The following is a 26,211-nucleotide window of genomic DNA, read 5'->3' as shown; positions in this document are numbered from 1 at the left end:
CCTTTTCATTATCGTTTCATCATAGTGCAGTACAATAGCATATACGATAATACTTAATTCTTGGTGCTTACTGCTGAGAGCAACCGAAAATTCACATCAGTTTGTAGGGGAACATTTGAGCTCCAGAACAACCTCTGCTGTACACTGCAGCTCTGTTTTCCTTACCTTCAGTTGCCTTGATCGTGTAGCCATTCTCTTCATTTGGTGGTACTTCAAGAAGCTGCATGACCCTGTCCAGCAAACCATGGATAATCTCAAACCCTGGGCTCTTGTTGTAATAAACTGCACAGAAATGCCTGTAGTTTCTTGCACCTACATCTGAAGAAGGAAACAATTCGGTTATTGGGGAAACTTTATCACACTTCCAACCTTGCCTTTTGCATCCGTTTTCTTCTGCTGTACTGTGAGGCACTTGTGGCTGAAAGAAGAAATGACTATGTCAAATGGCTTCTCTGACACACCTGTGATACAATGAGGAAATAACCCACTTCCCTCTCACAGTCAGAAATGTAAAGAAAGATTTAAAGTATCCTATGCCTTAGGCAGGAAACAGGGTTGTTACGTACATGTATCTTCTACACTGTGACAGGTACTAAGCATATAGTTAAGTGTTAAAGAAATTAAAAACAGACTAGCCAAAATACAAATACTCAGTAAGCATCAATAAACTTGTGATGCTGGTAGGAAAGGTATATATTTATAGAACTCAGCTGCAGAATAACTACCAGCACAAAACAACTAGCCGACAACTTGAAATGAGTAATAATGTTAGCGTGGTGATCTCTGAAAAGATGCGAATTCCAAATCACAGCTGATGCTTTTCGTGATCATCTTGGACGTCCCTGCAACCAAGTGACCATGATAAACGTGTTACATTGCACAAACTGAAGTCTGTGACACAACTGTCTCCCACTTTGGACAGTTCCTTAAGTCAAAAACCTGCCTTCCCCCTCCTGTAAATTTTCTTACATTATTGAGTTCATTAAAATATGTTTTTCTTTTTTAAACTTTCAAAATCAGTATGCAGTCGTATGTTGTTAATACTTGTACTTTTAGACTACTCCATTGCAATACACACTCTAGGACTACTCTGGCCTACTTCAAAGTTTTACTCATTGTGGGTTTCAATGTTTTCACTTTTTGAGAGGAACAATCTAGGAATAGAGTTAAAGGTCTATTGTCACAGCTGCCGATTAGCAGCAATGAAATTCAAAATACTGATTACTGTAGTGAACTCACTGATTGCCTTCAGGTCTTTACCTTCTCAAGATTAAAGTGCAAGCATGTGCTCATTAACGCTGGTGTATACAAAGTTTGCTGAAACCAGGGGAGGACTCTTTAAGTGACTGTCCTCTTCTTCAGAACATTCATATGCTTTGAAAGCATCTTAAGTATATACATTACATTTCAGTTTGGACTAGACCTGCGCTTCTGAAGGAAATCTCCTGATCATCCCCACTTACTGTGCTTTTGTTCACACTGTAAAGCAACCCTGCAGCGTGTAACCCAGACTCCTTTCAGTTGCAGTGCAGTCAGGACAGGTGTTCCAGAAGGGCACCTGAATAGCTTCAACCACTGAAGGGCATTCCGCACATCATCAGACTAGAGCTAGTCCAAAGGACAGCTTATGTGCCTATAGCACAGACTGTGAATCACCTGCCCATCTCTTCCTGTACTGCACTGCTTTGTAATATCGACATGTAGCGCAACAAGTTACAGCCAGATTTTCATGCACGGATTACTTCCCTTCTAGAGTTCTTTGGCTTCTGTAGTCTCCTAGTTGCTCATGTCTGGATGGACACTCATCTTTCTCCTCTGCTTAACAGTGATTAGATATAGGAAGGAAATGTATTTACTGACAGCAATTGCATTCACTTTTAAAAAAAGCCCACAAACAAACAAAAATCCTTCAGATGTATAAATACTTGTAATGTTTGAGGGGAAAGAGGGAATAAGAACTTCAAGGGAATAAGAACTTCTTCAGTAGTGCAGGAATGAAGAATGAATGAGTAAAAAGAGAAGTCTGCCTGGTGTGCAAATTAAGGTAGGGCAGCACCATGTGCCATAGTTGCATGTGTCGGGCTTTCGTATTTCTTTCCAGGAATTACCCAAAAGAAAGGCACTTGCAATCCGGTATATGCCAGGGTGAATTATGTTCTTTATTTATGACACTGAGCGTGTCAGGACCCCTGGGTCACGAAGCACCTCAGCTGGACTTAGTGTTCCCAGGGAAAAAAGGCACTGCACTGCATACTGCTCATGGCAAGAGTGTGGTTAAAGATCCCTACAGGGTTAGTGACTTCATGGGAGTTACAGCTGCACTTACGGTCTGAATTGTACTTCCACATAGCACACAGGATCAGAACTGAGCGCCTCAGACCTCAAGAGGCCGTTCTTTTCTATAGGCATCAGTTGTTTGCTGCTGCATTCAATTGAAGAAATAAGGGACATAAAAATCAAGAGGAGCCAAGCTCAAATGAAGAAAAGGAGTGGGGTTCTTCAGGCAGCATAGAGATAAGTAGTGAAGCTTCTTCCCCACAGGATTTGGTGGATGCTAGAAAGTTACACAGCTCTGAGGAGGCAGAAGAAGTTAATAGCAGGTAAATCTATCACTTCTTACTACAAAGAACCGTGATTGAGGTGGGAAGTCCCTGAGCTGCTCATGGCTATACTCTGGAAGCGTGCACCCTGCGTACCTGCTCTCATGCTTTTCCCTTGACAAGCACTTCCAGCGAGTATTACAGACAGGTTATGGGGCTAAATGAGCCTTTGCTCTGACCTGCCACAGCTGATCTTTGCGCTTGATGTACAACGAGCTTAAATACAGGCAGAAACTTTAGCACTCATTGGATGTTCCCTGAATTGTTCTACCATGTAAGAAATCAGAGACTATTTAAAAATTAAATTTACATATTGTTTATTTGCTCCAACTAACCATTTAGTAAAAAAAAATCTGTCAAAAACTAAACAGGAAAACATTTACCAAGTTACTAGAAATACACAGATTAAAAAGGACTGCAAAATACAGGAGCAAGAGCCTACACAAAAGATGAAAGCACAGCCTTTTTAAGCCAAAAGTCATTCAAAACTTCTAGGGCAGCAACGTGGCAATACAGCTGCAAGTTCTCTCCTCAGTCACCAAAAGCTGAACTTACTGTGGCAGTAAATGTGCATTTTGTCACTCAGGATCTTTTTCCTGTCATAATAATTCGCAGTGTTAAATAATGCTGGAGAATCCAGTCCTGAAGTTAAAATGGCAACACAGAAAAGTAAAGGCTACAGAGAAACTATCACTAAATACAAGATCTGATTTTTGGTGTGAGCATGGTGGCTGTTCTGTCCCATTATATGTATCTCTGTTTCCCAGATCTACTAAGAAAGTAATCAATAATACAGTCATGAATGGTGGATAATTTATTTTCATGTTGTATTGAGCAACAGAAAAGAAGAAAATGTTTTCCCCTTCTCTAAGCTAGCAACTTATTTAGGCTAGGCATTCATTAGAATGACTTCCTTTTTTTCTGAGAGTCATTATGTTAGCAGAATTTGTGACAACTATCTGAATTTTAATTTCATTATTATTCAGATAGTCACTGGTTGTCTTCAGATCAGTATTCTTACCTAAAGCATCAGAAAGAAATACACACCCCAATTTTTATACCTCATGTTTTCAACTGTAGAAATCCTTGGTAAAGGAAAATTCTTAAAAATTCTGTGTTATAAACTTACTCCTTTACAGAGTTGTAATACAACACAAGAATTTTATTCACTTCAGGCAATAGGAAATAGAAAAGAAAGTATTAGGAACTTAAGGCAAAAGCTGGCGGCTGTTAGAAATGCTTCAGCTCTTTATAACTCACTTAAGAGATCTATTGTGTCATGCCATGAAACATTCCTATTTTTTAAATAAGCTTGCCAAGTATGTCAACCTAAATTTTATATATATATATATATTTCTAAGACTTCAAAGGGCTTCCTGGGGATGCTGCTGAAAAACAATCCAAAGGATGGGCAGCTGGTTAGGAATATGTGAGCCAAAAAAGTGCAGAGGAAGATAAAGCTGTGTTGTATGCTGCCCCCTTCCAAATTAGAGATGCTTCAGAAAAATGACTTGGTGATCTGAAAGGGGGCACCTGCTCATTAAAACCTGTTTCTCAGCCTCACAAAAATCCTGAACTATTTCCTGCATATAACTGACACTTCCAGACAGTTTGGAAAAATGCTTCAAAATATGGCAGCAGCTGTACTCACAAATGATGTAAATTGTGCTAAGTGTGTGCTACCATAAGCTTGCCAGATTCTCCTAGATAACTGTTCAGAGGTGATTTTCTAATGGATTAATTTCTTTTGTCGTGGTAAGGGAGAGAAAGGGTGTTCTGTTAGGACTGGTGGTGTAAAGTGATGATTTATATGCTGAACTAGTGTAACTATCCTACCAGAACTGACTATCTGGCATTACAAGTTAACCACACAAATGCTGCATAACATACCCAAAATCAGCACGCTTCCTCCTGCCTTGAGAAGAAACATTTCTGCTCAGATTTGGCTCCTTTTAGTTATATTAAATCTGGCACACATTTTGCTAATTTAGTACGTCAAACCTTTCTGCCAGATATGTCTGAAGAGAAGTATGTTCAGTTCACCTTGGTAAGCATGAATTCTGTGTAAGAAGGTATTTTATTAAAAACCAGTGTGTTTAAAAGAGCTAGGTTCATTCACACATGAATGAGTACAAGATGCCATTTCAAATACAGTTAATGTCAGTACTCTTTTGACCCATACTTTTTAAATTATTAATTGGAAATTCTGCATGCCAAAATCATGAAATAATAAAATTAAATTAGTCAGTCTGATGACATAAGCCTTCTGCAGGAAATCTCGTTCCATATGTGAGAGGACAACCCCACATTTTTCAGTGATTGCAGAGTTACAAGTTATTTCTTTCTCCCCTCCCCTTTCGAACTGTTTATTAGGCAAGTTTAATTTTGAAAGTAAATTTGGGAAAGAAAGTAGTTATTCTAAACACAACATTAAAACCAATTTCAGATACTGTTCACGGTCTGCAAGTGGTCGACCCATGGCAGTACTGCCCAAGAACACAGGGTACAAAGCTGCTGCCTCAGAAGTCTTTATCTTTCATCTGTTGCAATGATTCCCATCAAAATGAAGTACACTACAAAATCGGTCTTCATAAAACTATTAAGCAGTCATCCACATAAATGAAAGCTTTCAAAAGCTACAATTAACACACACAAAATAAAAGTAACAATTTAACTTGTGAATTTTATAAAGCCAGAATAAACGCACTCCGTAGACCAAGATCAACAGCCCCACCCTTGGTTCTGAAGAACGCTGATGCTGTTCTGCTATATATACCAACGGGTTTTTGCATTCTAGCTAACTGCTGCCCTACAAGGAATAAGCTGCACCACCAAACTGTCTGTATTTAATAAAAAAAGATTCTACGTGGTTTGCTAAAACTGCTTATTTTGCTTGGCAAGGCTCTTTTTCCTTTAAAAGAAAAAAAGTAATTTACAAATTAAATTCATCACCAAAGCAATTTACTTGCCACTTTGTTTATGCCTTATATAAACCTTTGTTTTGCAGATCCCATATACCTTAAACACAACTGCTAAAATGTGAAACCAGATAATGAAACAACAGAACCATTTCTGCTGCTGAATTTAAAGTCATGTCAGCCTTTTTCACTGAGGCAAAACTTGAGAGTTGTAACTCAGTATACATGCACTTCCTCCCAAAAGTTGTAGCTTGTGCACTCCTTTTCCCCTAATATACTGCATAGAAAGAAATGTATCAGTAAATTTTAGACAAACATTTAACATTTAAAAATCCATTTTTACACTTCATTTTACGTTGATACATTTTTCCAGATAAAAAGGGTAATTTGAAATTTTGATCCTGTACAGTGAAATCAGCGCAAAGAGGCCCCACCACACAGGGAGGATTTCATTGAAGCTTTTGAAAAGTGAGCTAGCTGCTTTGGCTGTTTCATGTAAAATGATTAAGGTTAGAGAACAATTCAAAGGCAGCCACGCTTTCTTAGCATAGTTGGATGAAGTGGAAAGATTTATAGATGAGATGGTAAATTGTATACTGTTGAGCTTTTTATTTTTTTATACATTTTTACACACAGACTTGCTCCATTCTTTACCCTTTATCTGGGCTACCAATCTTAATTCTTCACATTGGTTGTCAGTTTTCCAAAAGATTATTTTGGAGAACAAGAAATCCTGTTTAGAGATGCTGGAAAGATGGAAAAGGGATTGCAGTTGAGACACACTGGCCCCAAAATTTTCCTCTGAACTATAGCTCTCCAGAACAGAATCTGTCTGCAAACACAACCTGCTGTGCCCAGACATGAGACACACTGCTCTTCAGCTGGCACAGCACTGCCTGTCTTTGAGACCGCAGCAGTTTAAGCAGGCTCTAGTACTGTAACAGCAGCATGCCTTCAATATTGACTGCTTTCCAAGGTTTGAACCACTTGAAAACATTTCCAGCAGGTAGCTTCTCTCATGATTAAGAACAAGTAAAAATGGGTGCATCAACATAAGCAACTTAGAGCAGGTTCTTCTTTGGTGCTGAACTGTCTTGCATTTATCCTTGCAGTCTTGTGGTGTACTTGACAGATTTTAGAGGCCTATTTAGATGCCTAAAAATATTTGCAACGTACCTACTTCCACTTTTGAGAGAGCAAAATGGAACTGTACCTCCTGCCACTCTAAAATCTAGCCTGTTATGCCAATCTCTTAACTCGCACTGTGCACAAAAACGAAAATCCCCAACGCAGTACGTAACAACTCTTACACTTTTAAAGAAATACAGATTTACTTACTCCTACCATTTGGTATGTAACCATATTTCCATTATCAAAGATTCTGAGGAACTTCCTCTTACCTGTATTAGGATCTTTTACTACTATGTCAGAAATCTCAAAGAGTTTGAGAGGCAAGGGCATTTTTCGGTTAGCCGCAATAGTTTTCAGTAGCCCAGGAAGGAGGGTTGTACGTGCCACCTGCAGGACAAACATGGATGCTGCAAGTGAAAAACCTTCCAAAACAGCTAATGTTACTTTTTAAAATGTTTTTCTCATTTGTAACAAGACTTTAGAAGTAGTCAGGTGCTAATACTTCACTTCTCTCTTATGTTGAGGCATCTTTTCTTTGAAATTATTAAACCTGAAGATGTACACTGCGTGTGTGCTCTTTACACTGCATTTTCTAAAGGAGCATAAAGGTGAGCTTAAGAACACGCATCATTGCACAGATGCTTCAGCTGCAGTGCAGGGTAGAAAAACAAATAATATGGAAAGAAGTGCAAAAGAATTCCCGTAAATTCAATCTCAGTTACGCAAAAGGCAAATACTAAGTGTTATGTTGGAAATATTAAGTGCTATCTGAACTATTCTCTTGATACCTCCAGGAATCAATCAATGACACAGGCAGAACCTAAGTAACAGAAACTGATATATTCAGATCGCAGTTGTGGACAACCTAAAATATATAGAAAACACATGCAAAGAACCAAGCAAGAGGTAAACATATTACTGCTTTTACAGATGCATTAACACATATTCCTGTGTTCTCCACTTAGATACTTCCTTAGAAGTGAACTATTTTTTTTTTTCAAACTGGAAGAGTCTGATGCAGTAAATCTAATGGAAAAGGGATGGGAGTGACTGCTGCTTGACTGCAGGTAAAAAGTTACCATGTGCTCAGCCACAGTTACTTCTTATCATTGGTCATGCAGCATTTCTGTCTATTTATACTTTTCCTAACCAATGAAGAGTTTCAGCTGCACGCTCAGCTGTTAAGAGGATCCCTGGCATCATTCTGCCCTTGCCTTGCTGGCAGAGGATAGAGGATGGGGGAAAAGCCATCCTGAGAATCCCATCACAGTTAACATCTAAAGCTGAAAGTTTACAGTGCATCACAGAGAGTAATCCTTCCCAGTTCTGGGGTGGCCTACAGATTTTGAAGAATAGGAATGTGAAATTGTACCTGGCTAGATGGGCTGTCACTCTTCCTCTGTTTGTTCACACTCAGTACTTTTTGTGGTATATTCTATATTGCTCAGTTGTAATCACCATGCCAAATGGCATATATGAACAGGTGACAATAGTCTAAACAGGTCACGACAGTGTCTGTGTGACTGCTTTTTTGCGGTACCAAATAGAACAGAAAATACATGAAGGTACCCAAAATTTCTGTTCTTGAATTTCAGAGCAGCAGAAACCTGTTTTTAGTATTACAGATAAGATCTAGAAGGGTGGTTTAGCCACTCAGAGAAATCAGACTTACTGAAGATGATCTTGAGGGGAAAAAACAAATCACAAAACATTAATACCCACAGACTGCTGAAACTTTCCCAAACCTTTCTAGTGAGTGTTTACCTTTGTATTTCTTAGGTTAGAAAGAAAAAAAGCTTCCAAATTTACCTTCCCTGTAAACTAAAGAAAGCATCTTTTTCAAAAAACACTCTCTAAAAGAAATGCAACAACTATGGGTACACTTTTAGGTATTTTCAGAATTGTTCAGAATACTGTACCTGAGCTCTCACCTTCTGCTCTAGCAAAGATCAAATGATCTAGAAATGGGTATTAAAATACTTAAAGAGCAATACAGGTTGGTTTGGTTTTTTAAGAGTAATAATGGTTAATAATTTTAAAAAAAAGATTCCCTTTCCAGAGCTTATGAAATTTAGAGATTGCCAGATCTAGTAGTTCCATTTATATTGAATGACTTTTCTAGATGCAGGAGTTGATCAATCATCTGGGACTTTCGGTAATAAGACAGCTCAATTTTGCCACATGCTGTCATACAGAGCATGGTATTTTACTTCATTGAAAAGCTAACAGTTTTTCACACCACATAAGGTACTTCCCAGTGAAGGAGTAACGGAAGATGACCACTACCAAGTTTAGCGTATAAATATCCACACCCTCTTTAATGCAGGAAAAGTAGCTGTTGGTTCCTTTCTCTCCTCTATAAATACAGAATCTGTGACAATGTTACTCTCAAAATTTGACCAGAATCATCTCACCTGAAATTCTGCAGTTTTGGGGTTTGCTATGCGCACTGCTTTTGTTGCAGAGATATCCATGCCAAGTTTATCTGCAACATCTTCTTGAGAACACTAAGAGGAAGAGATGAAAAAAACCAAGGTCATGTAGTTAAAATAGATGGTAAGCCAGTGATGAAATTTGGTATCAAGAATGAACAATGCAATTGTAGCTTTTGCTCTGTGGCCCCACAATATATGCTCTCACGTGCAACAGACACTCATAATAAATATCAAGCCTCAGTCTTAAAACTAAGTAGGCAAACTGGTTTATCTACTAATGTTAATTACTAACCAAAATAAAGCTAGTTTAAAAAAAAAAAAAAAAAAAGGCAAGTGTTTATTTAGGCTTCTGTCATGGATTGCTGTAATTGTTTTAAAAACAGAAAATCAGGCGTTCAGATTCTGCCCCCTGACTTGCAACGGGTGAAGTATTTTATTCTGAAAATAGCACTTGTAAAGGGATTGGTACCTGAGCTTCCTCACAAAGAAAACAATCCTTTGGGGGCTACTTACAGACAGTAAAGTACTGCCTGTGAAAAACAGGTCATATGGCCAAGCCTTCAATTTTCATAGCTGCATAGGATACTCATAGTTCGTTGCTGTTTTCATTTTTTAAGTTGGAGTATTTTTAAAGCCCTTATTCTCAAGGTGTATTTTTAAGCTGGTTAGTAAAGCAATACATGTGCACTTTATCAGGCTCAGCTGAAGTCTGTGCACATACAGTGACAGATGCTACTGATAAGATCCACCCTACAGATTTCCAGAATTTATAGCTTTATTAATGTATTAAAGAAACCAATAGCAGGCTAGGCATGTAATTGAGGATTTGCTAGAATACTTCAGTCTCCCAGAAGTGTTCCCTTTGCACTGGCAGAACTCCAAAAAGTGTGTTGATAGACCAAACGTGAGGAAAATGAGCAGATGATACCATCTGAAAAAGTGGATTATTGAATTAAAAAAAAAAAAAAATCTTAAATGAATGCTGACCTTAGGAGGAGAACACTGTGTTAAACAGTTTTCAGATGTGTATCTAAACAGTATGTTACTGCAATTTAACTAAATGCATTTTGGCTAAATTGGAGCTCCTCACAGAAAGCGATGTTATTGTGTACAAGTATAATTTGGGGCTCAAACCAAGAAACAGATTGTATACACAAAAACATAAGCAATGTTTGTCATGTAACACTGGGCTACAGAATGTTGTAGCATAAATGATATTTGCCATAGTCACAAGCCTCACAATGGTGTTTTAATAAAGTGCCAGTGACACGACAGACTATGGATTTCACCATGTCACAGCAGAAATACAAATATGTAATGTGATAACATGATATTCTGATCTGATCTTACAAAATTCTGCTGTTGCAGTTTGTAAAGGTCCTCAGTTGTAGTGACATAATATATTCAACGTTTTTAAGCATATTATCTATTCAGTGCTGAAAGAGCTGAATTATACTTATTAATGAATAAGCGAAATCTATAAAAGCTTGACCATGGTATACTTATTATTTCCCATATGTAGTACTACCACAGGGAGTCCAAATATCTTTGTCAAATACTAGCACCGCAGGAAGTAATACTAATTATTATCCTGATTACTTAAATGAGTTAATAACAAAATATTAAAACTGGAATATATTTTTGAGACTTTGAATTACTCCAAATTTTGCTTTTGAAGCTCTGTGAAATCTGAAGGTGTTTAAAATTGTATTCAATCCATTTGGATTACCAACTTCGGTTGCAATACCTGAACTTTTCAAATGCATAAAAGTGTTTTAGGAGCCTGCATCTCTGTACCTTAAAATCTTTGAGTAAATTACCAATAAATAAACTGCGATCAGATAAATATCTCTTAAAAGGTTATGTACTTTCAGGGATGTATAGTTCTGGTCATCTAGTAAGTTTTAAGTTCAGGAAAAGGTTGAGAAATTTCGGTTTTAGTAGCATATATGATGGTAGTTCCCCATAAGCTAAAAAGTCCACAAATTGCACCTTAAAGCAAAGGCTTTAAGCAGATCTTGCAACAGAAAGGACTTTCTAAAATGCATTATGTCCTTTCAATAGCTAACTATGCCAGTGTCCATGTATGGACAGTTACCATAATCATTTGGAGGGCATGGGGTGCTTTTTCATAGTAGATCAGGTTCTCTGACCCAGTTCACAACTATGGCGAAGGGGCATGAACAAGTGGCTGTGACAAAGATGGTGCTTCCTACTGAACATTTTATTTCAATGAAACAATCCTGCTGCAGGATTAATAAAATTTCAGTATTAGAAATAATGCCAGCTGTTAGTACTGGAGAGGCACATGTTGCTGCAGAGTCCTAATTCTTGGTAAAAGACTATGGCATGGCTGTAACAAATAATACAAATAATACCTGCAACCAGTGGTAACAACAATCACTGTATTTTTATTTGCTCTTCCATGTAAAAAAAAAAAAAAAAAAAACCACCTGTGGTGAAATTTACAGAGGAATTTGTGTCCCCTTAGCGTGGATTATAACTTTTTTACAGGCATTCTTAAACTCTTTGCTGACTGAATAACTAAGTATCAGCTTAGTATCTAATGCAAGGAATCATGAGCAAGTGACAAAACTAAGGAGACAAACAGAAACAGGGTAATCTCTAACTGTAGTAATAGCCACCAGAAAGTTCCACATTTTTATGTTTGTTCTCCAGATTATCAAACTATGATGAATTTCACATCTGGTCATCAAAGTCTTGAGAGAGACTTGTTGTCTTACAATAGTCATCCTATCAAGTTAAATTAAAAACAGTAATTCTGCAGCTATGTTAGCCTTTATACTCGGAACTACATGCCACGTTAACAGCGACTCATTCAATTTCTCTGACCTACAAACTCAGAAAATATTATCCTATAATTCCAAAGCACTAGCAAACAATGACCTGCCAAAACAGTAACAGATAATACCGGTACATTTATACAATAACATATCCTCAAGACCATCCTCTGCAGCTTTGGCTGCATCGCTGTTCCAACATGTAACTAAGACAAATATGAAATCAATATAATATACCAGGGCAAAAGTGAGTGCTTCAGTGAATCCAGCAGCTGCCAAGTCCAGTCTCAGAAGTTCTGTGAGCTTATTGAGGGGGAGCTAAAACGAAACAAAAAAAGTTTTCAACTTCCATCTATAAACATTCTTGTATTCTCTCCTGAGGTGATTCTGCTTGTTACATTATGGTGAATTTACTAGGGATGTACTATGCTTGTGTGCTTAAAATTTGTGAAAGCATCAGCCAGATGCCTTTAGGCTTGCCTGAGGAAATGAATCTCCCAATTAGAGATTTAATATGGGCTCCCTACTTAAACCCTGTCCTTTTTCAAGTACCAGCAACCACTGGTCTTGGACTTACTCAAATCAGTGGGGCATCTGTTTTGTATCCCATCCATGGTAAATACTTCTCAATGCAAAGCATGTCAAAATATTTAATTCCTAGGTCCTGTTTTCCCCAAAGCTCTTCTGGCATGCACTAGTCATTTACGGACAACAGAGCATTTATTTGAAGGGGCAATCTTACTTGATTAGCTATGGTGTACGTTTTCGGAATAGTCATCTGAATGTTGTTATAACCATAAGCTATTGCTGCATCTTCTACGATATCACATGCATGCATAATGTCCGCTCTGGTAGGAGGGATTTCAATCTCTATATTGTTCCCATTCCCTATGACGTGTGACTTCAAACACATCCTAGTCAGCAGCTTTGCAAGGCTTGATGGAGTTTCACTGAAACAAAACAAGAGAGTAGAAATTTATGGATCTTGCACTGTATCGTCTGGCTTTTTAAAGTAATCAATGTTTCTGCTGCATTGCCTTATATCCTGAAGCATCTCCAAGTGTGTTATGGACTGTACATACACTTAGCATTCGATCAGAACCAGCTCAGGTTCTGACTCTTGAGACAGTCATTTTTCTTTACTTCGTAACAGTTGTGTGAGGCCATAAAGAATCATTCACTTTCCTTGAAAAGAGGGGAAGGAGTCTTACAGAGTTGATCTTATTATCCAGGAGAGCCCCTGAATTTTTGTTAAATTAAAACAACAAAAAAAGCACACAGTGTAAACATTTTTAATACAATGCAATAATCAGTATTTTCTAGTACCATTTTCACGACTAATGAAAACTATGTTTGCATTTGCAGTAACACACCTGATCCCTATTTTCTTGTTAATGTGATCAGATTTCACCTTCTCTTTTCGGTAAGCCAGTTCCTAAAAAGAAAGACAAAGCTTTTCAGTATACACAACATCTGCCATTTCTACCTAAGAGGATTCAATTTTGACATCTTAGTAGCCTAATTCCTTCTAATTACAATACTAAAATGACATACAGAGAAGGCCAGTGTGGAATATTAGGCTAAACTAAGTATTTTAAGGTAACGGGATTCTAGAAAACGTGTTACAGTACTGGATGTAAAAGCTGTTCTCAGTTAAGCTAGAAGGTTGAATGCAGCATGAAATCCCCATTACTGAAACTTCCGATAATTTCTGATATATGCAAGTAACAGAGTTGCTGAAAGTTTCTAGTCACCAGTTTATTCTAAGTCAAAGCCCTAAAGCAATGAATGGTCATGCATAAGATCTCATGGTCTAGGTCAGATCAAATGACTTTTAGGAGGAAAAGGAAAGAAAACTTTCTATTTCTATATTGGCACAGAAGTATCTACTGGCATTTTACTTAGAAAGTTTGCAACATATTTAAGAAAGTTATTTTGTATGTATTTACTAAGGTGTTTCTAAACTTCCAGATATACAAATCCTTAAAAACCTTAGCACCTAAAACTTTGGGGATTTTTTGCTCTATTTTGTCTAGGAAAGCTACTTTGGTTACTGCAGAGATTTCTGTTTTGTTGGATATCTCTTCAAGATTCTAGGTCTTTCCTCTGTTGATTAAAGCTGACATTGCTAAGAGAAAAAGCTAAAACACCACTAGAAAAACTTTCAGTAAAAATTAGTTTCTTTCCCTCTAAACAGTTTGTACTTGCTTGGTAGATGTGGTTTTATGAACCCAACCAGACCCCTGTTTGTTTTCAGTTACTTTCAGGAAACAGGAGGAATTGCTTTCTTTACACTTCTTAAGAGAGCAAAATTAAGACCCCATTACTGCAGAGGTCTGCCTGGGACTCCAAATGCAGGCAAACCTGCACTTGAAGTCAACATCCTGCCTTATGGACCTTTATATAGTTGGAGTCTATGAGGTGAAAGACTGAAAAATCCAGTGTTACAAGGTTATTTTAACTGAAGGGCATTAAAGCTTCTAGATCTGATAAGTACGTTATGCTGAGGCTGATTACAGTTGTCCGCTGGCTTAAGGACCTCTTCCTGCAGTCATTCTTCCTGATTTGGAACATGTAGGTTTTAAAGACTTTAGACACAGATTATGACCTTTGATTGCAATCTTTACTTGTTCCTGAAAAAGTTCATATCACATGAACTCTAAATCACAACAATGGTTACCACTCGTAACTTTAAACCCTACCCTTCTTTTTGGAGTATCGGGCTATGTCAGTGAGACTGTATTTTTAGACTTATCATAAATTAGTGGACCTTCAGAATGAGTTTCCTAGATAAGGGGAAGCTGGATCTATCTTTCATGGGGCTAGAGAAGGCCCTGACTCACTAATATATAGATAGTGCCAAGCTAAGCTTTTCCACTATGTCAGAACCAGTGTATACTGACAGCCTCTGCAGAAAAGCAAGACAATGTCACTCTTACCAGACTTTGTGTAAATAAAATCCTTTCCCCAAGGATACTAAGATATCGTATCACTACGCTTACCGGGTAGATGATGGTCTTTCCATTAGGATAAACCACTTCTGCTGCTTCAACACTGAGAAGAGACAGAAAAAGAGAAGTAAAACCATTTTTAAAACACAGCCCAAATGTAATATGTTTCTGACTAGAGATTTATACTCACCTGAACGGCTTCTCACAATATTCACTAAACATCGTGACTATAATATCAAGAACAATTTTTGCCTACAAAATAAAGATAATAATCACATTGAAATCTGTCATCTACTTGTGCTGAAGTAGACAATATATTAACAAGAAATGAGGGGGAAAAAACTTAACTTACAGTCTCTTAATTCTATTCAATAACTTAACAACCAAAATCCTAGCAGACTAGAGTAGTGATTGAATTTTAAAAATGTTTTTGTTCTGCTACAGAGAGATTTATGCAAAAACTCAAAATCCTTGGTTTTCAAGGTTCTGAAACATTTTTACATCCTTGCTAAGCTCTGTTGTGAAGATACACAGAGTTTTTACCAGTCAGAACTGGGTCTTCCCAACCTTCAGCCTAATTAGCTATTTCACTGAACTTCAAGTGAGAATGTAGAGGCTGAAGGACTGTGCATTGTAGTAATACACTATGAAATAACCCCATTTGCAAAATCTTTTGGTTTACAGTTAATATTTTAAGAGTTTAGTATAACAGAACATAATCATGAAATTCAGATCAAATTCTCAGTTTCCAAGGATTGTTTTTTTGATACCGTACAGTATAATTTCCTTCACATAAACAGATCAGCACCATTTTTGTTTTTACTATCAAGGCAAGCAGTACCAAAAAGCAGTTATTTATTAGTCTGCTTAAAAGACACCCCTCAACGTGCGGATTTGTTTGTGTGGTTAACATCTCGTTGTGTAGTAGGGCAAGTTAAAAGCACTTTTGCTCTTAAGCGTCAACATACTCTCTTTAGGGAAACTATCAACGAATGCACAACTTATATTCCTGAACAGGCAATTATAACTGCTAGGCTTTCATGCTTTGGCTTTGAGTTACAGAATTTGCATGTGGAAAAACTTCGATATGACAATTATTTGCACAGCATCCCTGCTTGAAAAAGATAACAAGAAGAAAAAGTGTTGTCTTCCCTCAGCCCAAATTTTAAGTAGGAGGTAAAATGATTCATTACAATGAGTATTCTGGCTAAATAAGCAGTCTTAGTGAGTTTTACTGTTTTCGAAGCCTTTCAGATTTAGAAAAAGTGCTCAACAACAACAAAAGCCCATAATTTACTTAAATCACTTTCTTATACAAACTGAAAGTGTCAGTGTAAAGACACAGTATAAACCAAAATCCAATGAAAATACAACACTGTCTATACAGCAAGGCAAAAACTGTTGAAGGAATTCCACATAGTCCTACAACTTATCTTGCCCTTTTGAAATGGGAGGTTGGATCCATAAAGTAGCCTGGCTATTGTAGGTCTTTGTATTGTGGCCCTATCGCCCAAAGGGAAAACAATGACATTACAGCATAACAGAAGCAGGAAAGATTATTTTACCTTTGTAATATCTGTGCCTGTACATTCAATAAATACATTTCTGGTGTTTATGCTTATTTTTGTATGATCTCCTAAAACATGTGAAGACAAAAACATGTTAAGAAATGTTATTACTTTTCTTGCAATGACACTGATACCAACTCCCTTTTGTGATTCAGAAAGATCACTGTCATCTTCTTCCATAGCTTAAAAAGCCACTGCCTACTGCACGAGCATTCACAATTCTTACCAGAATATCACCTCTTTTTACTTTTAAATTCATGAATTCAAATTAGGAAAAAGACAGACCAGGTTATGCTTTACATTGAAAGACACGCAAATCTACAGGCATCTTGCTATCTGGCTAAGAAAGCGAGCTGGCACAATGGTGGCTGTCTGCTGGTTGCAAAGTGGTTCTGCACTGGCAGGGCACCTCATCTTTCCTGGCTTTAGTAACACGTTCACATTTGATGTGTGATGTGCGTAAGCGAGCAGCCGTGGACAGGAATGAGTTCAATGGTTTTGAAAAGATGATTTACAATGACAAATATCCATAGCTCCTTCTGTGAATAACCAAGATCTCTTGACACTGCTGATACACTGTGGATTTGTCTACATTAGTGATTCATGTCCTACTACGGGTTCCTTTTAGGCATGAATCTGCTTTGTGTCTGTACTGGGAGTCATGAGGTGTGCACTGAAGAACATCACTGATGCACTCAGAACTGTTTCCCACCTGGAAGATTCCAGGTGGAACATACACTTAGGGGCATCACCTAAAGTGTGTCTCTTGCAAATTGAACCCAAAGTGTCCCCCAGTACTTGGTTCCCTACAAGAATGGGGTTCTGTTAGTAACCCACGAGCGATCTAGAGCAGCTGTACAGAAATCTGCCTCGTTGCCTGTTAGGTATAGATGTGCAGTGCACACCTTGAATGAATGTCATTGCAGGTAACCATGCAGCATGGACACAGGCATCCTACAATTGTATGGGATTGTGCCAAATCCAACCTCTTTGTCCTTGTCTTTCATTACGCTGTTTGCTAATGGAGACGCACGCCACAGGAGGCAAAAGGAAGTACACACTTGGATACACATGGCATTCTTGCTTCCTTTGTTTGACCCTGATCAAGTAATTCAGCTTCTGTGTTTCCTACCTGAGAAACCAGGTTACAGCTAGACTTAAAGTTAAGTGCACTGAAGATCTTAAGACTGAGGGATTTTGTATTCCCTTCCCTTTGATGCTGTGCTGTACCTCCTTGCAGATGGCATTCCATCCATTCAGCATTTCTGGATGCACTTCAAAGCAAATACAACCTTTCACTTTAGTGCTTGTCAATAATCCAAAAAACCAATACAGATGTTTACATTTCATTATCTGTTTAAAAAGTACCTTCAACCTGGAAGCCTCTCTTAAATACTGTTCTTTACAATAGAGACAGGTATTAAATTTAACTCAACCTTTTAATTGATAAAATGTAAGCAATATGCAATGCTTATTCATGAAACATTCTGAAGTGTCAACAGTGGTTGACACTACCTTCAATTGAACAGTCATTCTTACCAGTCCCTGCCACAGAGCTTGAGCTGCCTTTTAAGAAGATTTGGGTTAGCTGTTTAACATATGGATAAGGTCAATTAGGAAAAATACATCCAAAGAAATTATCACTGCAAATTTTATCAGTCAGTGTAGGGAAAGTTACCAATTCTTTACATAAATATGTAGGTATACTGAAATGTCTTTGTTAAAGGAGTAATTCTTGCTATGTCATTAACTAGCTTCAGTAAACACGGTTCTCAAAAATCACCCACAGTTTCTTTTGTGTTCAGAGGAAAACCATGTTTAGAAACAATGCAAAAAAGTCCAGATCAGTTTATTCTTTTTAAGCCATTAACATCTTCCGAAATCACTTGTACGCTGGGCTTAAGACCTAGGTGAAAAGTCCCCTACTGTGACCACATAAAACGGTGTACCACGCAGACTGTTACAGATATCAGTTTACAAAATAATTTCTTACATGCTTGTTTTAGCAAAATGTCTGATGAACAATGTTTATGTATGCAAACAAAATGCTTTCCTCACAACAGTTCCTTTCACAAGGAACCTTTCTTGAGTTCTTGAATGGTACGAGAAGCTAAATGCAGAGGCTTGCAGTGGGACTTTTACATCCTCTTGATGAGGATGAGGAAAGAGGAACACTGTCAGCCTAGGGAGGGAGCAAAAACATTGGCTGCATTTAAACTGAAAGAAGACTATACAAAATTGTAAATGAAACAATTTTAAGTAAACAGAATAATCCTTATTACATCAGTGCTTCTGTTAAGACACTCTGGCTCACACACAAAATAGCAACGACAGTATAAATTAGTCATAAGTAATCTTACCATTGATGATTGGTGGCATGGACAGAACAACACCGTTGCTGTCATAAATGACAGGATAAAGTGGCTTGTTTTCAATTAGGTGTAAATAGTGCCGAAGGTGGCTGTCAGTCTGGAGAAACAAAGCACAACGTATGTTTCACATTAGCTCACTTGTGAACTTCCATAGTGCTACAATCCTTTGCTGAGAGATTAACAAGAATTTTGAAAGGGGGAAGGATTTGGTTGAGAGCTAGGTACTTCACTAGCAAAAGCTGTTTGCTCTCAGAAGCAGGAAAACTTTGAAATGAGCTAACTGGATTGTTTGTTTCTTCACAAGTGTTAAAAATTATTTGTTTAAGGACTCTCTCAAAGATGCGTAGGCGATGCTGTCCAAATGATGCCCTTGTTCACCGCAGCAGACCTTTCATTGCCAAACCCACGGGCACACATCCTTAGTTTCTAGGAACTTTCCTTACAGTGATAAAAATTAGCGCTACAATACCTAACTATAAATTGCTTAAATTTAATTGAAAATTTACATCTGTTCCAATGACAGAGGTATACGCTGCACTAAAAAGATAATTTACTTATAGTCTCTCTGATACCCCTTGTTTCCTAGCTCTCTTACTCATCTTTAGTAAGAGATCTTTGAGAATTTATTTCTCTCTATGGCCAGTATGTGTGTTCCAGCACAGCTGCATACTGTAATGACAATGATAACAGTATCATTTTCTAATGCTGGCATTTAAAGTGGCCCACATAAACACCATAAACTTAGACCTGACAGAATCTTTTCCTAGCATTTACCTGGTTTCATCAGGATGCTCGGCCAAGAGCAGTGCCAGACTTAACCTGAGCCTTTCACACAGCTATGCTTGCCTAATCTGTGGTTGAGCAAGTAATTTGACATCCTCCCCAAGTAAAATGGCTTAATTAAAGTAACATTAAAAAATATGATATTACTTACCCCAAGCTTTTCTCAGCTTTGTATGCTATCTTACCAGTGTAGATATATAAACACACCATCTTTTTACAGTATTATTAAGAACATCATGAAAAGCAGTCTTTGTGTTGATAAATCAGAGGGTTAATATCAGACTCACTATTCTAAGAGTTGTGCTTAGCCACAAAACATCACAATGTATCTTTCATGGACAATTAGGATAAAGTATTACCATGCATTTCTCATGAATAAGCAAAATGTGGAATGTTCACTGCCTGAAGCTACAGAAGATAACTTTTATTTATTTGCAAGTACAACTCTTAATAACAAGGATAAAAGAGATATTAAGCCTTGAAAATGTATCTTCCTGCATTTAGTGCAACAAGTGTGAAAAATCTCACTTACTCTATACAGATCCATAATTTGTGAAGCTGTGTACTCCTGGGATTGATTCAAGGGCTTGAATTTAATTTCAGAAGGTGCTTTAGCTGTAAAAGTAAATGGACCAGAGATGGTGTCCAAGTCATGGGTACCTATTGCTACTAATGCTCTTCTCCTAGAAAGAAAGAAGGCAAAATAATGATTTCACTAGTAATATTTGGAGTTCCTTCGCGACAGAATCTCATGATGCTCTATACTTCTATACATTCATAGAACTTACTGAAAAAGTAGAAGGGCAATTTTGAGAAACCTAGAAATTCTTTTCACGAATAACATTTTAACAAATGTTAACAACAAAACAGTCAAAGGCAAATCTAATGGGACCATTGCAAAGTGCTTCTTTCTCAACTGTTGTAGGAGCTGTAACAGCTATTTATGTTGAAAAATACTGAGAGCAGGCAAAAACTGGCAAGGAAGTGAGAAGGATCAAGAGAGCTGCTATAGAAGACTTTCCTTAGCATAATTATAAATATAATGCCTTTCTGCCAGAGGGATGTGCAGTTTTAACGTGATAAAAGCATACACATAGACATTATTTTAAATTAAGTACTAACCTGCAAATATTTTGGTGTAGTTTTTCTTGGAGGTCGATGAAACTATCGTAACGTTCCTTGGTAAAAGTTATATTACGAAGGACTGCAGCTACAGCATGAGGACGGACATGGACAGTCTACAATTTACAACAGCAACACATTATAAATTTCAAGTACACAGAATATACAAAACTAAAACTGATTAAATGTGCACTTGTCTTTATAAAGTCCTCTTTCGTAAAGTAGTAAGCAAAAGGGAAATTCACAGAAAGACATCAGAATATCAAGGGGAAAAAAAAAAGACAAACCAAACAAACCCACTCCAGGTCTGATGACAGACAGGGAGGTTTCCAATTCACAGTGTAATGGCCCAGAAGGTCAATGCAACGTGAGCATCTGGAACTTAGGTTTGATGAAGTTCAGCAAAGGCAAGTGTAGGGTCCTGCCCCTGGGGAGGAGCAGCCCCACGCACCAGCACGGGCTGGGGCTGACCTGCTGGGGGGCAGCTCTGCGGGGAAGGACCTGGGAGTGCTGGTGGGCAGCAAGGTGCCCATGGGCCAGCAGCGTGTCCGTGTGGCCAAGAAGCCAGTGGGACCCTGGGGTGCACTGGGAGGACCGTGGCCAGCAGGTGGAGGGAGGTGATCCCCCCTCTGCTCTGCCCTGGTGAGGCACATCTGGAGTGCTGTGCCCAGTGCTGGGCTGCCCAGGTCAAGAGAGACAGACTGCAGAGGGTCCAGCGGAGGGCTACGAAGATGATGCGGGGACTGGAGCATCTCTCTTACCAGAAAAGGCTGAGAGATCTGGGCCTGTTTAACCTGGAGAAGACTGAGAAGGGATCTTACCAATGCATAGAAATATCTTAAGGGTGGGTGTCAAGAGGATGGGGCCAGGCTCTTTGCAGTGGTGCCCAGCGACAGGACAAGAGGCAACGGGCACAAACTGCAACACAGGAAGTTCCATCTGAATATAAAAAAACTTCCTTTACTCTGAGGGTGACAGAGCACTGGAACGGGCTGCCCAGAAAAGTCGTGGTCTCCTTCTCTGGAGATACTCAAAACCCGCCTGGATGCAATTCTATGCAACCTGATCTAAGTGAACCTACTTTAGCAAAGGGTTGGGCTAGATGATCTCCAGAGGTCTCTTCCAACCCTGACCATTCTGTGATTCTGCTATCTGCTACTAGGTTCACCAAAAATGATTTTTCTATTGTTCCTCCCCCTCCCTGTCCCTAGAAATCAATCGTGAGTTAAAAGATATTTAAATTTCTTTATCCCTTGTTCTGCAATTAAGATTTCCAGTCTCAGTGCTCTTATAAAATGAGTAGTGATACCTATCTTGCTGATTCAGAAACTCTCAATAAAATCACAAAGGTACAGTAAACATTTTTACCTCTTCGGTGATAATCAGCCTCTGACCTTCACCCTGAGGTGGTATTATCTTTTCATACCTAGGGAGATTTATCCTAGAATAAAACCAGAAGTCAGCCTGTAACTGAAAGAAAGTTCCCCAAATGCAGGAAACTTCAGAAATGTAGAAACAATTATATGCAGAAAACTTTCTTTAGTAACATTTCTTGGCACGAAAATTAGCTAACTGTTTAAAACTTGTTTTCTATGGAATAGTAAACAGATTACTGAACTAGAAAGGAAATACTCAAGAAGATAAAGTCATTGCAGAAAAGTGAAAACAATTATTTGTTTTGGTATTAAGTACAGAGCATCCCAAGGAAGCTCCTCTGCAGGAGTTCTTTACAGAGGTTAAGTCTCAAATGGAACAGCAGCTGAAAAATGTTTAGAACAGATACAAAACCCAGTAACATTCTAGTGTAGTCTTTTGAAAATATACAACAAATCCTCTCCAGAGGAACATCTGACAACTCTGATCTACACATGAGATTGTACTCAAAATCCAAGCAGGTGGCAAGTTTGTTTATTGACCAGAAATGGACTCATATGGAAACAAATAACAAACCACACAAAAATCTCACAACTCTGCATTACCTTTCTTTAAAGACCTGCAGTCCTCGGACCAATCCTTCAAGGCAAAGGAGATCATAACGGTTGGCAGGAACATCAATTTTATAGAGAATGGTATCAGATGCACCCTTTGCCTTTTCTTCACCTTTTTCTTTACTTATAATGTCTTTCTCAGATGTCTGAAATTAAGCAAAAATGTGTTTTTAACCTGAAATTTCTTAACATTGACAGGAGTATGATGGTGAGGTAATATAGGAAAAATTGTATTAATTAGAAGTTTAACAGTGTAAGTTGGATTTATAGAGCAAATGGACACACCAAACACCAGAAATTATGTAAAATCTAAATTTTTCTCAGATTCAGAGACTGTAATGCAGTATACCAAAAGAAAATCCACCATTAGAATTTGAGTTTTAAAAAAAGAGATTATAGAAGCAAGAGTCTCCAGGCTAGCAGATCCCAGTAGAGAACTGAGACATTATATTTAGCAATCTATCAGCACATGGCTTGTCATATCAAGTCTATTCTGAAATAAAGCATAACATAGGATGTCCAGATGTCTTTTAATAAATATCATTAGAATATCAATTAATTAAAATTAAAAAGCAAATCCAAAACAGGTCTACTTGAACAAGATTTACATGAAAACAGGTAACAGGGCTAGCAAATTTCATGACTACAGAACCTGAATCAAAACTTTAAATATAAATTAGTTACAATTTAGACAACAATGTCCAGGACAAATACATTTTTGTGGATACTGCACTGAAGAATACACACAAAACAAAGCCAAACAGATCTTGTAAAATATGTTCAATACATGTCTGTGGCTGTATTTATGTTGCTAAATAAAATGGGGCTAGACTGGAGCTTGCGCAGGCTGCCGACATCCATGAAGTATAGCAATATGCTGTCTTGGGTTCTCTTGCTTCCATGATGGTAATTTTTGTGTTTCTGTTTTTTTTCAGATTCAAAACACCTGTGCTAATACAATCTATTGCAACAATAGTTTTTAAACAAGAACCTAAAGGTATGTGTTGCATATTCTACCCTGTGGTATGCAGATGTGTAAGGATGTTTCAGGATGAAAAGCCTGCTGCAGTGCTGCTGAGTAACCGTACAGGTCAAAGGGGCCTTCAAGTCTCCTCTACACTGCTTTTTGAGGATACAACATTGTATCCTCCAAACCTTGCCTAAACTTTTTCTTGGTACCTGCTAGAGGGCATTACCCAACACTGTATCAGGGAATCCTATCAGGCCAATACCGTATCAACACACTGGAGGGAAGGGTTGCCATCCAGAAGGACCCTGACAGGCTTGAGAGCTGGGCCTGTGTAAACCTCATGAAGTTCAAATAGTCCAAGTGCAGGGTCCTGCATGTGGGTCGGGACAATCCCAAGCACAGACACAGGCTGGGCAGAGAATGGATTGAGAGCAGCCCTGAGGAGAAAGACTTGGGGGCACTGGTTGACAGGAAGGTCAGCATGACCCAGCGATGTGCGCTTGCAGCCCACAAAGCCAACCATATCTTGGGCTGCAACACAAGAAGCGTGGCCAGCAGGTCGAGGGAGGGGATTCTCCCCCTCTACTCTGCTCTCGTGAGACCCCCTGCAGTGCTGCCTTCAGCTCTGGGGCCCCCAACGTAACAAGGACATGGGCCTGTTGGAGCGAGTCCAGAGGAGGCCACAAAGATGGTCAGAGGCTGGAGCAGCTCTCCTAGGAAGACAGGCTGAGAGAGTCGGGGCTGTTCAGCCTGGAGAAGAGAAGGCTCCGGGGAGACCTTATGGCAGCCTCCCAGTGCCTAAAGGGGCCCGCAGGAAAGCTGGGGAGGGACTTCTGACAAGGGCATGGAGTGACGGGACAGGGGGAATGGCTGGAGGCTGGAAGAGGGCAGGTTTAGATCAGATATTAGGGAGAAATTCTTTCCTGTGAGGGTGGTGAGGCACTGGCCCAGGCTGCCCAGAGCACCTGTGGGTGCCCCATCCCTGGCAGTGCCCAAGGCCAGGCTGGACGGGGCTGGGAGCAACCTGGTCCAGTGGAAGGTGTCCCTGCCCATGGCAGGGGGGCTGGGAATGGATGATCTTGAAGGTCCCTGCCAACCCAAACCATTCTACAACTCTATGTATATGCTGGAAATAATGCCGCATGAACTCTTACAAATATAAATGCTGTCAATACACTACATCTACTGAAAAAGTAACAAATAAAACCCCATTACTTACAATTTCATCAAGCTCCAAACCAAACTCAAAGCAAAGCTCATTAAATTCTTCATCAGCTGTGAAGAAAGAAGGTGAATTTTTGCTTAATAAGCAGACCTCAGACTGTAAAAGGAATCTTTTCCTGTTTGTTTTAAATGTTTTCAAACAAGGTAACAAATGATATTTTGAAACAGGGTAATAGCAATTCAAGGAAAGTTGCTTGTATTTGCATCTGAGCAGTAGTTTCTTTAGTACCGATTGCATTTATTGACAAGTTATTCTTACAGCCATAGCAAGGACTTCTCAGCCCGGCTCTGCTGCCGGCTTCACTAAGTCCGGCAAGTTTGTCAGAGTAGCTCTGGCCTGAACAGATAAAAAGGAGGGAGTAGTTACACAGCTTCTGCCAACAGCTAATTTTTTAATCAGTCAGCTTGTCATACAAAGGTTGCATCAGCTGTGTTATGACATGTCAGTCACACAACCCTGATGTGAAAATGGTAATTTGCACCCATCTGTCTGAAGAGCGCACCAATTCCAGCAGGGACTAGATAAACTGCTGCGTGTCCCCAAGCGCTCTTCCAGCCAAACAGTTTTTAAGTGAAATTTCTACAGAGCCAGGGAAGAAGGCCCGAATAAAACCACACTATTAACTGTTTGCTTTGCCTGCTCCCACCTTTTCCCTTTCCTGTTTGCTTTTACCAGTTCCTGAAACAGACAGGGAAACTGCAACCAGACACTGCGCTCTGGGAATGCAGGGTTCCGACGTCCTGAAGGATTCGGGCTGATACAGCACGTATCTGGGCAAAAGGCCTGAAGGGCCCGGGGGAAATCCAGGGCCTCGCCTGGCGTGCCGCGGGGCGGTGAGGGGAGGCGGCTGGGGCGCGCCGCCGGTACGGACCCCGCCGTCGGCCTGAAGGCCGGGCTGCCCCCGCCGCCTGGCTCAGCTCCGCTGACACCGGGCTGAGCAAGGAGCGACGGGGAGCTGCCGGCGGGGGCTGGGCCTGCCCGGGGCCGGAGGCCGCGGCCCATCGCAGCACAACCGGAGGCTCCCGGGAGGCTCCCGAGACGCTCCAGCCGCCGCAGCCGCCGCCCGGCCCGCCTTACGGGGGGCGGCGTGAGGCGAGCAGCGGCCCCGCGCAGCCCCCGGCCCGCCCGCGCCACTCACTGTAGGTCCTGCCCAGCGCCTGGAAGAGCAGGTCCCGTTTCACGCTGACAGTCGGCATGGCGGCACCGGCTCTGCCGCACCGCGCCTGCGCCACCGCCCGCCGGGCCCTCGCCGCGCCTGCCCCCGCGCTGCCTGAGCGCCGCCCGCCCTTGGCCCGGCTCCTGCGCCCGCCGCGCCCCTCGCCCCCCAGCGCGGCCCTGCGGGGGCGG

The 26,211-nt window shown here is 39.7% G+C and overlaps 1 protein-coding gene across 1 annotated transcript in view; it reads right to left on the bottom strand.

The window, feature by feature from the left end:
- The window catches only part of FARSB (phenylalanyl-tRNA synthetase subunit beta), a 42,605-nt gene extending 16,446 nt beyond the window's left edge, over nt 1-26,159 (bottom strand). The window contains exons 1-16 of the mRNA XM_056357941.1: nt 26,003-26,159; nt 24,859-24,914; nt 22,661-22,815; nt 22,050-22,122; nt 20,682-20,797; nt 20,092-20,242; nt 18,765-18,873; nt 16,402-16,472; nt 15,027-15,088; nt 14,888-14,939; nt 13,259-13,320; nt 12,628-12,835; nt 12,123-12,203; nt 9,064-9,156; nt 6,919-7,036; nt 166-318 (exon numbers count right to left, since the gene is read on the bottom strand). Of these exons, the coding sequence (XP_056213916.1) occupies nt 166-318; nt 6,919-7,036; nt 9,064-9,156; nt 12,123-12,203; nt 12,628-12,835; nt 13,259-13,320; nt 14,888-14,939; nt 15,027-15,088; nt 16,402-16,472; nt 18,765-18,873; nt 20,092-20,242; nt 20,682-20,797; nt 22,050-22,122; nt 22,661-22,815; nt 24,859-24,914; nt 26,003-26,060 (1,618 nt within the window). The 5' untranslated portion in view covers nt 26,061-26,159. The remainder of the gene's footprint in view (nt 1-165; nt 319-6,918; nt 7,037-9,063; nt 9,157-12,122; nt 12,204-12,627; nt 12,836-13,258; nt 13,321-14,887; nt 14,940-15,026; nt 15,089-16,401; nt 16,473-18,764; nt 18,874-20,091; nt 20,243-20,681; nt 20,798-22,049; nt 22,123-22,660; nt 22,816-24,858; nt 24,915-26,002) is intronic.
- Between the last annotated feature and the right edge of the window lie 52 nt (nt 26,160-26,211).

Source organism: Falco biarmicus, chromosome 13 (genome assembly GCF_023638135.1).
Source record: "Falco biarmicus isolate bFalBia1 chromosome 13, bFalBia1.pri, whole genome shotgun sequence".
NCBI classification, from domain to species: domain Eukaryota; kingdom Metazoa; phylum Chordata; class Aves; order Falconiformes; family Falconidae; genus Falco; species Falco biarmicus.
The sequence above is the reverse complement of the archived record's forward strand: the minus strand, read 5'-3'. Positions and strand labels throughout refer to the sequence as shown.